This window comes from Natator depressus, chromosome 9 (assembly GCF_965152275.1).
Source record: "Natator depressus isolate rNatDep1 chromosome 9, rNatDep2.hap1, whole genome shotgun sequence".
Lineage (NCBI taxonomy): Eukaryota > Metazoa > Chordata > Testudines > Cheloniidae > Natator > Natator depressus.
Window position 1 is genome coordinate 5,653,803 of NC_134242.1, and position 13,529 is coordinate 5,667,331.

At 51.3% G+C, this 13,529-nt stretch overlaps 1 protein-coding gene across 2 annotated transcripts in view; it reads right to left on the reverse strand.

The window, feature by feature from the left end:
- Window positions 1-13,529, reverse strand: part of RUBCN (rubicon autophagy regulator) — a 60,976-nt gene that overhangs the window by 28,125 nt on the left and 19,322 nt on the right. The window contains exons 3-9 of one of the 2 annotated variants that reach the window (XM_074963382.1): window positions 12,390-12,473; window positions 9,172-9,331; window positions 7,677-7,783; window positions 6,441-6,597; window positions 4,331-4,894; window positions 3,405-3,449; window positions 4-99 (exon numbers count right to left, since the gene is read on the reverse strand). In XM_074963382.1, coding sequence (XP_074819483.1) covers window positions 4-99; window positions 3,405-3,449; window positions 4,331-4,894; window positions 6,441-6,597; window positions 7,677-7,783; window positions 9,172-9,331; window positions 12,390-12,473 — 1,213 coding nt within the window. The remainder of the gene's footprint in view (window positions 1-3; window positions 100-3,404; window positions 3,450-4,330; window positions 4,895-6,440; window positions 6,598-7,676; window positions 7,784-9,171; window positions 9,332-12,389; window positions 12,474-13,529) is intronic. The other variant, XM_074963383.1, reaches the window with a different exon arrangement.

Below are 13,529 nucleotides of genomic sequence, written 5' to 3' on the forward strand. Positions count from 1 at the left end.
CACCGTACTCCATGTAGAGGGAGCTGGGCGTGCTCACTTCGCTGCTCTGCGTGGAGCCAGAGACATGACCCATCACCCTTGTGGCGTCACCCTGGGATTCTTTAAGAGAGACAAGAGCAAAGATGCTCGTCAATAGCAGAAGGGTCCATCCGGATGATTAACCCCAGACCCCGGGACACAGTGGAAGGGAGCAAACGGGACATCACAAGAACATACCATAAAAAAAAATATAAAGTAGAAAAGGAATCAAAGTGGGGAGAAAAGAGTTAAGTCAGCTGGTCTCCAGGGAGAAAGGGGGCAGAGAGCTATGCTGTATCCAGGTCAGTTCCAGGAGGGGGCAGTCCCGGGGCGAGGGACTTCAGGCAGCTAAAATGCAAATTGACAGACCACAGGCAGCAATCACCAGCTTGCCAGGATTCATCTCCAAGAGCTGCTCCTCCCTGGATCGGCAGCTTCTCCAGCGCGCAACAGGGCCACCAGAGAGGGACAATGGGACAGTGTGCAAGAGCCTGGGAAGTGCAGAGTTCATTTGTTCCGCGAGCTAATGCAGCAGGGGTCAGGGGCAGAACTACAAAGGACGCCCTACTCTCTTGCTCCTGTGGTGGCAGGGCTGGGAAATTAACTGAGCCTGTTTGGAGCACACTGCGCCTCCTAGCCTTCAGCAGCACTCCCTCTGACAGAGAGGAACCCCCAGATGGTCCTCCTGGGCCACAGGGCGAGTGACCAGGGTAAGAGCAATGGGATCCTGGGGACTCAGCAGTCCTGGAGGATGCCTAGGACGACGTGGGCGGTGGGGGGAGGGAATCAGCAGAAGGAGGTGATCTCCAACTCCCTCTAGCCTCTGATTATAGCTGGGGAGAATGGAGTCTTCCATGCACATTGGAGTCCCTGACTTTGCAGCAGCCAGGGCTTAAGGACTCCGACCACTGCACTCGGCAGAGCACGGAAGGGATGTGAAGGTGACCTATACGTGGTGCACCCGGCGCCCCACCCTCCAAACACACATGTGACGCAATTCACGTTCTCACAGGGGCAGAGCTCTTTGAGGGATTGCCTCTAGCCGGCCTAATCAGAGGTGAACACCTGCAGGAGGCTGCAGCACCACGAGCCAGCCCCTGGGATCGGATGGGCTGCTGCAGAGACCAAATGACTTGAGGACTGATTGATCTCAGAACGGAAGCCCTTGGCTGTCGCTGGCATGAAAATGATGACTGAACACACACAAGGGAACAGGGGAGAGCAATGGGAATGACATGTGTGATGTGGAACATGCAATAGCTCCAGGCACTGGGAACAGGGAAGGGACCGCTGGTGTCAACTCAACCAGCAGAGCAGCTCGCACTGCCGCACAAGCAGCTGCTGGACAAGCTCCCCCCCATGCTCCCCGGTAAGCACGCTTTAACCCCTGGTGTGAGGGAGCTCAGTCTCCAGAGACTGATCGGCGCCAGCTGGGAGGTAGCTACCAGGAACTGGGCTGAGACCAAATCATTTCCCTGAGGCCACAAAACAGCTTTCAGGTGATCACACCTGACCTGGACGGGGTTTGAACCAGTGCTCTAGGGGCAGAAGCTCCACATCTCATTGCAGATCCCGAGAACTCAGCAGACCACCCCTGCTCAAGCACAAGGTTCCAAGAACTCATCTGCCACAGAGCAAAGAACCTCCAAAAACGGGCACAGAAACAGCCTCAGGGCCACTGCCTGGCCCAGTGCATAGAACCGATCTCCAAACCCTAGGAGGGCTGCCAGTTCTCGGAGCAGCAGCAGCGTAACTGGACGCCGACTCACCGGCGGCGCCTCCTGCTGGTCCATCTCTGGGAATTAGCTCACCAGCCTCCGGAGCGCCCTCTTCAGGCCAGTGTCTCGCCTTGCTGCTGGCTCCCGTGTCCCTCCCAGGACCCCGGTGCCCTTTTCACTGAGTGCTGCCCCCTGGCAGTACCCCACAGTTCTGGGTCCTCCCCTCCCAGGGGAACCCCCCACCCACTATCCCTACCTCGCCTCAGTCATAGGCTCCTGCCAGTCACCAGCTAGCCCCCGCGCCCTGGGGCAGACTGCAGTATGAGCCACTCATCACAGGCAAGGTTGGGTTTGGACCTGCTGCCTCTGCCTACCCGTGGCTGCCCCCTGCAAACCCCGTACCTAATAGACCTTCCCAGGCCTGCAGCCTGGGGCTTTCCTAGGCCAGAGCTCCCCGGCTCCCTTGGCCTTTCCCTAGCCCTGCTCCAAACTAGGTCCTCTATTCAGGTCTCTGCAGACAGGTCCCTCCCTCTCAGAGCTAGAGAGAGAGTGCTCTTCTGCTCCTGGCTTCCCTGGCTTTTATAAGGCCTGCCGGGTCTGTTTGGGGCGTGGCCCCCAGCTGCGGCTGCTCTGCCAATCAGCCCAGCTCTTCCCCTGCCCCAGCCCTCTCCCAGGGCTGTCTTAAACCCCTCTGGGCCCAAGCCGGTGTCCACCCCGCTACAAGCGGGACCACTAAACAGCAAGCTGAGGCAGGTCTTCTGAGAGCCCACAGCAGCCAGGCACCTTAACCTGCCAGCTCAATGGAGAGCAAGTGGTGCAGCAAGTGAGGTTGGGAGGGAACAGAATCTTGCAGAGATTCCGTAGGAACAGCTGGCCCGGCCTGGTGCATCTGCCAGTACGCCCCACCCGGGACACCTTTGCAGACTGCTCGGATACTATCCTCAGTATTTCTAGCCAAGGAACTCATAGGGCTTTGAAAACATTAACGGTTCAAGCCTTCCTATGTCCCAGAAGGAATTATCCCCATTTTATGGAGGGGAAGGCGACCCGAAGCATACAGGTGAGTGGCCTGGTTTGCCGAGATACTGAGCACCTGCAACTCTGTGTAAGTCAGGTCGTAAAACAACTTTTCCTGGTTCATGCAGCAAATCCAAGCCCAGAATAGAACCCAAGCGTCTGATCTGAGCACTACACCACAGCTGTGAGCCGAGTGCTTGGTACTGAGAGCACCACATCCCCGGGAAATGCTGCTCCCAGCTCGGCTAATCCGATATCCTTCCACTGGGCGCTATTCAGCAGTATGGGCCATCCCTCCCTATCTCTTAGCCCCGCACAAGGGGTATGATCTAGCCTGGTTTCCAAAGCGAAGGGGAGAGGATGGGAGCCAATCCAGGGGCTTATCGGAAAACGCCACACAGTGCCATGCAGGGAAGCCAGGGGCAATTCCTGGTCTAGCATGTTGTTGGCCCCAAACCAAGCAGGGATCCTCATTTAGGTCTCATGCATAAACCTGGGGCTCCCTCAGAGCAACTCGGAGAAGGAGAGGGGAAGGAGCCATCAGCGACTTGGGGAAGGAGAGGCTTTTCTAAGTTGACACCAATGTGATAATGGAAATCCTGAACTCAATGCAATGATCACTGATGTGGGGGTGTCTACTGGCTCCCAAACCTGCCACTGGATCTTCTATTATAATGGTGATATCCCTGAGGCCTCCTGGGCAGACAGCGAGGAGGAGGAGGAAGAGGAGAGCATTACGGAAGGAAGAGAAAACAGAGAGAGAGAGAGACTGGTTACTCACCAAGACAGGAGCCCCATTTTCTACCTGAAGGCAGCACCTCAGCCCTGAAGGGGCATCCCCTTGGGAACCAGCCTGGCCCCCCAGTACCCACCCACAGAGGCCCCAAAAGGCCCAGCACTCACCCACACAATGGGGAGCTGTTCAGGGAACGCATGCACCCAGTCTATTCTCCCAATCGAACCAAACGAGGGTTCTACCATTACAACACAGGGCTGTCCCTGCATTCTGGGACCCGGTCCCCAGCCAGGCCCTATTTGTAGTCCGGATGAGACCCTGGAGAGAAGGTTCAGGGAGTCCCCCTGGGAGCGGCTAGGCTAGCACCATAGCCTTAGCGAGGCAGAGAGAGATGGGTAAGCCAACACCTTCTGCCAGCTGACCAAGGGAAGTGAGGCTAGACACCAAGGCAGGGGGTGCTGGACGTTCAGGGCTGAGTCCCAGAGCTCTGCTGGGGGAGGTAGGAGGCTTCCCTCTCCGTCTCTGGGAGTGTGGAGAGCTCTCTGTGCAATGGATAAGCCAAAGGGCAGAGGCCGGACTTCCCCAGCTAGCTACACATACAATCCCTCCTTGCCTATTCCAGGCATCGCCCAAGCCAGTCCAGCAGCTAACTTCAGGTCCCCAGGCTCCACTGGAAGAGAACATTGCAAGGCCTTTAATTAGCTCGTTCCCTTCTTCCTCGCCCAGTGCTCACATCACCCCCTAACGGTGCACAACACTGATGGTGATGCCCACTGAACTCTCACCCCAAGATCAACGTCCCACCCACCAAATCCCTCCCTAAACGCTGCCCCACCATTACCAGGAGTTTTCCCAGAGGCCACGTTGGTATCGGAGTGCGAGCGTGCATGGCTTCTCTTGAGGATCCCTTGGGGGGTTGATGTCTGCCCCTCTGAAAAGCTGGACCTGCGCAAGAGGCTCATCCCCCTGCTGCCGCTGCTCGCACCCTGGTCCTCCAAGGAGGAGATGGACTCCGGCTTCTGGGAGCTGCTGGATGAGAACAGGTTGGAACTGCTGCTCTTGTTGCTGTTGGTAGTGCTACTGCTGGTGCTGCTCTGACTGCTACAGGCCCGGCCCTGTCGCCCCAGGTTCCCAATAGCCAGATACTCCGGCCCATCGTTGGCGTCGCTCTGGGCATCATCCTGGCTACCCGCCCAGGGGTCCTCGCTCTGGCTGGTCACGGTGCTGGTGCTCATCTGGCTGACTGAAGAGAAGGAGTCTCTGGGGGAGGTAACACTGAGCCGGGGGAGGCCAGGTTGGCCCAGAGGGGATCTGTCCTCAGGCAGCAAGAGGGATACGTTGTACAGGGCATTTTCCAGAGGCTGGCTCGTGCTGCTGCACACGGAGGAGCTTGCTGGTCTCCTGTCTGGACAGAGGCAGGAGGGAGAGGTCACACACAAGTGCACAACAGCCCAGATGAGGGCAACGAGCACATGGCTCAACACACTAACAAACCCAGCGCAGGAAGGCCCGGTCAAGGAATCGCTGGTTTTATTAAAAATCCCTTCCTCCCCACCACTCCCATTGGTCTTCCAGGCATGTGTTGGAAGCTGAAAACCAAGGCCCATGTCCTCACTGAGGCTTAATTTCCATCCACTGCACTGGGGTGTTATTGCAGGGTTGCTCAGGAAGGCTTGGACACACAGGAACGCTGGTTTACTGTTGTTGGTTGGTGCAGGAGGGCCAAGCACAAAACCTACTTTTATTGTGCGGTACTTTTGGGAAGTCCTGGCATGCATATGCACACCCTGGTGTGTTATTGTCAATTGCTTGGACGGGCAGGGCTCTGCGTGGCCACAGGAGCGTAACTTATCATTAATAAACTAATCTATTAAAACACTAGAATATAAGAGACTAATTCCTGCTAGGTAACAGGTAAAAAAAAAAAAAAGCTTAAGATTTAAAGTTGAAATGCAAGAAACCTATGGACTTAGGCCTGTCAGATATTTAGCTTAGCCAAATTAGGCTTTAGGATAAATTAGCCATGTTATAAATAATAAATTAGCCATGTTATAATAAATGTGCTGAGCTTGTGTCTATGTTTGTATGCTGAGATTTTGAATAATAACTGCTGAGTTTGGATGATCCTGACTAGAAGAGATCAGTAGACACCACAAGATGACCCTTGGTAGCCAAAGTGAACTGTTAGAGATTTCCTTAAGATAACTGCACGTTACTATGGTGATAAGGGGACATAAATGTTACTAAGTTGAAAGAGGAACTATCCAAGTGCCTATCACGTGACAAGTCCCCCAATATTATCAGGGTGACAGTCCCAAAGATGGACAAAAGGGGTTTAACCCTCATGCATATTAATGAGTTTTGGTGGGCATATGCATAACTTCTTATCAATATAACCTGGCAGATGGCTGGAGGTCAGTTTCCTGACCCTCCACAGGAGCCGGCCACTCCACCATTCTTCAGGCTTCCAGAAGGAGACATGAGTGTTATCGGGAATATAGGGGCTGGACGTGGTTTTCGCTAACCATTGCAATCTATGCACAGTTATGTTAATTGGGTTGTTCTATCTGATCTGATTAAATGAGATCCTTGTTCCCTCCATGCTTCTCAGATCTCCAACAATGATGCTACCCCACCTGGTGGTGTTAGCCCTAATGTTTCAAATGCTGGAGGAGCCATGGAGCTCCGACTTTTGTCTAACACTAGAGTTTAAAAGGGGTTATCAATATTAGTCAATCCCATAACCAATAAACACTACAGTAGCTTACAGTAGGATTGCTCAGGAAGCCTGAGTGACATGCACATGTTATTACAGGACTGTAGGGCCTGACTTTTGAGAAAAGATCGATCCTGAACTATGCACTCTGCAAACAGACCCTGTATAAAAGAGAGTGGGTCACATTCTGAGCTTCCCACGTGCAGCAGGAACACAGAACCCCCACTCCTATTACCTGACATGCTGGTGGAGGCTTGTTGGTGCAGACTGGAGAAGGATCCGAAGTACCTGTGTTGTGTATAGTCCATAGGAGGGATACACACAGAACCAGGAAGGGCTGTCAGGCTTTGACTCTTCGTCACAGGCAATGGGGCCTCACTCCTTCTGAGAAACTGAACAGATGCAGCACTGTTAATAAACCAGAGCTACAGTGTTAAGTGACAAAGGGAAGTGGACTCAGAGCCCTGAAAGCAGCAACTGTTGAGTCAAAGAGGAATCAACGAGGAGTGCCCAGCATGAGTGCCTGTTACTAAACGGGGAGGACAGTTGCAGCTCTGGTGTCAGGTGGGATGCTGCCAGCTCTCTACGACAGGGTGAAAAAGCCATAGTAAAAAAGGGAACCAGCCCATTGTTCTCAATTAAGCAGCAGGCTCCCATGTGGAAACTACCAGGCTCTCAGTGTGATGATCCAGGGCCAGCGGAGGGACCTGACGCACACACAGCCATCAATCCTGCTGTGCCATCCAGCGGAGAGAACACAGCCACAGTTTAATAAACAGTCACCAGGACTTCTCATCTGGAGACCTCAAAGCTCTTTGCAGAGAACACGACGGGGGGGGAGATGACCTGTTCACCCTGTTGTACAGATGGGGAAACTAGCCAAGGGGTGAAGTGACCAGCACAAGGCCATAAAGGAAGTCAGTGGCAGCAGAGGCACAAATAAAACCCAGCTCTCCTGGCTCCAGAACGCTTCTTCTCCCCAACAGGCTGGATACATCAGTCCATCGGTGTCCTCCCAGTGGCAGTCCTGGTTCCTGTTACTATGCCCGGATTTGAACATATAACACACATCACATTCCACCCGTAATCCCTAGGAAACCCACACACCTAGAACTTCAAGGCTCTTTTCAGAGGAATGACTGGTTCCTACCCCCCCGCACTAAAATGTGGCTCTTGGAAGCCAATCAAAACAGGACATGGCCCAGTGTGTGCCCTGAATGTCCAACTCCATTAAACAAAGACAGCCCCATGCCCACTGCAGCCCATTTTTAACATCACACAGGCATCATTGGCAGAGAAGCCAGCTCCTAATCAGCTGTTTCCCATCTCTCTTCTAGCTCCTTCTGCGAAGAACCCCAGCCAAGGAGTAAAAGCCTCCTCCAAGGGGCTGCGTGTGCTCTGCGTGAGAGACTGTGCAAGGGAGTCACCGTTCACCAAGGAGAGACGGACACAAAGCAGGGGCTCTTCTCACCATGGACGTGTCAATCTGAGCCAGAAGTCTGGGGTTGTTCTGTTCCACAGCCTCCAGGCACTGTAACATGGCTGTGACGTGGGCGTCACTGAGCAGGAAGGCAGCGTCTGGAAGGAAGTGGCAGCTGAAGGTTGGTCACGCTGGTGAGATTCATGGCACCCCGCTGCTGCCCTTGGCAGACAGGGATTTGTGGTGTGATGCAAAGGGGACTATGCAATTATTTAATACATGACACTGGAGACAACCTCCCAGTCCCTCCCTGAGCCAGAGCCTTGGCCAGCTCCATTGCGGCAAGACAGAACAATTGCAGAACAGTCTCTCTACTGCCATGCTAGCTAGGATAAGATGACAATCATCTGGGCATAATCATTTGGGATCAGGAAGATCATGGGCCCACCTCATGGCCACGGCTGTCCTAGTATCTATTATCAACAGGCAAGGGGTTCTCTCACATGGCTGAACAAGAAGTAGGCAGGGCTGGGCACTGCTGGGCCAGTCAGGTTCTCAGAGAGTACCTGGAAAGTGCCGTAAGCCAGCTGAAGTCCATTGAAAAAGGGCCCGTGGCAGACATAAAGCCCACTGATATCCATTGGAAAGGTGTCAGTGACTAAGCTGGTATCCAGGGCTCAGGGTCAGAGTCTCTGGAAAAGGCCGCACTCCAGATCCAGTGGCCAATCCTGAACTGGGATCTTCCTGTTTGAGGCTATTGTTATGCCAAAGCCTTTTGGTTCCTTTCTTTGAATTAGAGCTGGTGGGAAACAGTTTTCCTGTCCTGCCAGAATTTATCATTTAAAACCATTTTCCCCTCTCAAATTGGGATGAAGAGTCAAAAAGTCTCCAATTTTTGCAAACCAAAAATCTGAAAAAAATGTGGATCAGGTCACACCGTTCCATTTTCTACCTTTATTTTAAAACACCCCCCCCCCCCGGCAAATAAGTTAAAATTCTAAAAAAGTCGTTTTGAGTCAAAAAATGAAATTTTTTGTGTAGAAAATGTCAAAATGGGATCCTGACAATTCTGACCAATGCTTGAAATGGGCAACTCACCGAAACTGACCCTTTCCCGTGAAGAGTTTTGGTTCTGATGCATCGGTATTTTCCAACAAAAAAGCTTTCCATCAAATACTTCCCAGCCAGCTCTAATTTCAACCTAGACAGACACAGGGCGGCTCAGGAACAAAACCAGACCTTGTATCCCTGCTGCCCCCACCTGCTTAGAGGCGGGACCTGGCATTGGACATTGCCAGAAACAGGCTCCTAGACTGCAAGGACCACTGGACAGATCCCGAGCAGTGCTATAAGGAATCTTAATCCACCCCCAAATTACACATTATGGAATCCCTCACATCCTGGCATCCTCTGGGCTACAGAATTTCCTACCCTCCCCCATCCCAGCATTCTATGTGCTACCGAAGCCTGTGTCCATGGCTGGAGAGAAGGGCATGCCTCGATATTCTCATGGGGGGAAGGAGATTGTCTCCACGGTGCTGTTTACCTGTGTAGAATTTCCTGATGTACTGTCTGTTCTCAAGCAGCGGTTTCAGCTGTGCGGAGAGGCAGTGGAACTGCAGACTGTGCTGTAGCCACAGCTCCGCTATGGCTCGACGACTTACACCATCTGCGTTTGGCTGGCCGTTCTCGTGCAGGCTGATGAACTGGAAATGGACACCACACACAAGTCAAGTCAGACAGAGACTAGTGGGCTCACGAGAGCAATGCACCGGTGTCTGCTAAACCTGGAAAGCCAATCTTAGATTCAGTAGTGGACACTGGGCCATCCAGCAACTTCCTATCACCAGGCATTGACTGACGGCATACAGTTGTGTTGCAGCAGCACTGTAGCCATCCACTCTTGACAGCCGGGGGGAGCTATTGACCAAGCCAGCACATTTACAAGGGAAACAGCTGCACTGGGAGGGAATTCCGCACCAAAGGTCAATAAGAACATAAGAACAGCCAGACCAATGGTTCATCTAGCCCAGTGTCCTGTTTTCCAACAGTGGCCAATGCCAGGTGCTCCATTCAGAGGGAATGAACAGAACAGGCAATCGAGTGATCCATCTCGTCATCCACTCCCAGCTTCTGGCCAACAGAGGCTAGGGACACTCAGAGTATGTTATTCCATCCCTGCCCATCCTGGCTAATAGACATTGATGGACCTTTCCTCCGTGAATTTATCCAATCCTTTTTTGAACCCAGTTATACTTTTGGCCTTCACAACATCCCCTGGCGATGAGTTCCACAGGCTGACTGGGCCTTGTGTGAAGAAGTGCTTCCTTCTGTTTGTTTTTAACCTGCTACCTGTTAACTTCATTGGGTGCCCCCTAGTTCTTGTGTTATGAGGGGTAAATAACACTTCCTTATTTACTTTCTCCACACCAGTCAAGATTTTATAGACCTCTCGCATAGCCCCTCTTCGTTGTCTCTTTTCCAAGCTGAAAAGTCCCAGTCTTTTTAATCTCTCCTCATACGGAAGCTGTTCCACACCCCTCAGTTTTTGTTGCCCTTCTCTGGATCTTTTCCAATTCCAATACATCTTTTTTGAGATAGGGCAACTAGATCTGCTCGCAGTACTCAAGACGTGAGTATACCATGGATTTATACAGAGGCATTATGACATTTTCTGTCTTCCTATCTGTCCCTTTCCTAATGGTTCCTAACATTCTATTAGCTTTTTTGACTGCTGCTGCACACTGAGCGGATGTTTTCAGAGAACTCCAAGATCCCTCTGTTGAGTGGTAAAAACTAATTTATACCCTACAAATTGGAATTATGTTTTCCAATGTGCATTACATTGCATTTTCAACACTGAATTTCATCTGCCATTTTGTTGCCCAGTCACCCAGTCTTGTGAGATCCCTTTGTAACTCTTTGTAGCCTGCTTTGAACGTAACTAGCTTGAGTAATTTTGTATCGTCTGCAAATTTTGCCACTTCACTGTTTATCCCTTTTTCCAGATCATTTATGAGTATGTTGAATAGGACTGGTCCCAGTACCAACCCCTGGGGGAGACCACTCTTTAACCCTCTCCATTCTGAAAATTGACCATTTATTCCTACCCTTTGTTTGCTGTCTTTTACCAGTTACTGATCCATGAGAGGTCCTTCTCTCTTATCCCATGACTGCTTACTTTGCTAAAGAGCATGTCAAAGGCTTTCTGAAAGTCTAAGTACACTACACCCGTTGGATCATCCATGTCCATATGTTTGTTGACCCCCACAAAAATTCAAATAGCTTGGTGAGACATGATTTAACTTTATAAAAGCCATGTTGACTCTTCCCCCAACAAATCATGTTCATCTATATGTCTGATTATTCTTTTCTTAGTTTCAACCAATTTCCCTGGTGCTGAAGTTAAGCTCGGATCACCTCTGGAGCCTTTTTTAAAAATTGGTGCCACATTAGCTCTCCTCCAGTCATCTGGTACAAAAGCTGATTTAAATGATAGGTTACATACCACAGTTAGTAGTTCTGCAATTTCATATTTGAGTTCCTTCAGAACTCTTGGGTCAACACCATCTGCTCCTGGTGACTTATTACTGTTTGTTCCAAAACTTCCTCTATTGACAGTTCCTCAGATTTGTTACTTAAAAAGAATGGCTCGGGTGTGGGAATCTCCCTCACATCCTCTGCAGTAAAGACTGATGTAAAGAATTTGTTTAGTTTCTTTGCAATGGGCTTGTCTTCCTTGAATGCACCGTTAGCATCTCTACTCTCCAGGGGCCTCACTGATTGTTTAAAGAAAAGGAGTACTTGTGGCACCTTAGAGACTAACCAATTTATTTGAGCATAAACTGATTGTTTAGCAGGCTTCCTGCTTCTGATGTACTTAAAAAAAATGTTTGCTGTTAGTTTTTGGGTCTTTGGCTAGTTGCTCTTCAACTTCTTTTTTGGCCGGCCTCGTTATACTTTTACACTTGACTGTCCAGAGTTTAAGCCCCATCCTTGACCTGTTCTAAGGCCTAGTCTTGCCACTTAGCAACAACATCATCAGAACTGACGAAGCACGATCTGATCTGATCTGAACCACGGTACGGTCCGATTGCTGTAGTCCCTGCCCCCCTAGTGCTTATCCCCATCTCTCAGCGTGTTTGGTCCCAGCTGAGGCCACATGCTCTTTGGAGAAAGGACATGGTCCTTTGTCTATCAAGAGCTATGCAGATGAGCCCTGCCATATATGTGACCTCAAAGCACGTGACACTGTTCTGGGTTTTGTATGAAGAGTTTAGGACAAAGCGGGGGCAATTAGTGCCAGCTGTGGTGGCAGTTAGTGAAGGAGCTGCAGGAATGAGAGACCAAAAACCTGTTTCTCATAGACCACACGTCATCCATGGTCTTGAATTGAACTCTGTCAAGCCTTCTGGGATGCAGCTTGTACAGAATACGAGGCTGCATACTTTTGATCATCCCCCTTAGTTTAAGGGGCACTGAGTTCACTCACAAATTAAACATGATAGAGGGATTAGAACAAAATGTCTCCTCCCTCAATCTGTCAAACCAAGACAAGAGGATCACTCCAAGGAAGCGAACTCCACTGCCAGGGTGTCCCAGCTGCTCCATGGCAGGCAAACTGCAGCCTAACGCTTCAGTCACACAGTTAATCGTGAGAATCAAACTGTGCAACTTAGTCACTCTTTGCTGGCCAGGGAAAGCAACAGCCTTGAAATCTCCAAGCCAGCCCCGTCCTCCAATCCCAAACACGCCAGAACTCACCTTCTCCACGTGATGAGCAGAGTGCGGGCTCAGCCAGCGGATGTCTTTCACAAACTGCCAGTAATCTGTCTGCCTGCAGTACACCTGCCCGGAAAATGCACAGTTAGACTCCGCCTGATAAACCCAGCCACAATAATGACAGGTGCTGAGAGACCAGCGCAGTTCATGCGACCTTCGGCAGCCTCTTGTGAGGTCGCTGCACCACTCAGCTGACAGCACGAGTCACTCGCAGGCATTGATGTGGGTGAGAGAGAAGAAGGGTGTCCTAGGGGTTGCGGCATTAGGGACTTGGGAGACCTGGATTCAATTCCCGGCCCTGTCACAGGCTTCCTGAGTGACCTTGGGCAAGTCTCTGTGCCTCCGTTCCCCATCTGTGACATGGGGATAATAGCCCTGCCCTGCCTCATAGGTAGGTGGGGTGCATAAACTCATTGCTTGTGAAGTTCTCAGCTACTTCCATGATGGGAGCGACAGAAGTAACTTACACACACACACACACACACACACACACACACACACGGAGGGGGAGGGATAATAGACAGACACACATACCTTATCTAATTAACCCTTTCCTAACACATGCAGGATGTGAACGAGTCAGCCATGCCAGTAGGACACCCAGTGCTTTCAGTGCCAGCACATTCCACCGAACGACTGTGAACTGCAGAGTAACTTAGTATTTCCCACCCCGGAGTGCAATAATCTGCTGTAGGAGACACATGGCAGGAGATAAGCAGTGGGACCCAGGAGCTGCATGACCCTAGAGCCAGCTCTCAGGCTGCAAATCACTGCAAACATGAGTGGTGAGCAGCTTATTGAACTACACCTCTGCCTGCTCTTGCAGCAAACCATTCCTCACACGGCTGGCCACAGGAGCAACACTCAGGCACAGGGCTGCAGGAGCAGCGCACTGGTACTGTCTGGGTCTCATCTTGCTACACAGCCCACCGGGGCCCCTGAAGAACCAGCAGTAGATGTCCCCTGGCACTCAGCAGCCCGGAGCCTTTTTGCAAACAGGCACAGGGAGCAACAAAACAAGAGGGGGCGGGGGGGGGGGGGAGTTAAAAGAGAGGAAGCATATGGAGAGGAAAAAAGGCAAAGCATAGCAATTGCATGGCGGTCTGGTGTGAAAGGGAGAGG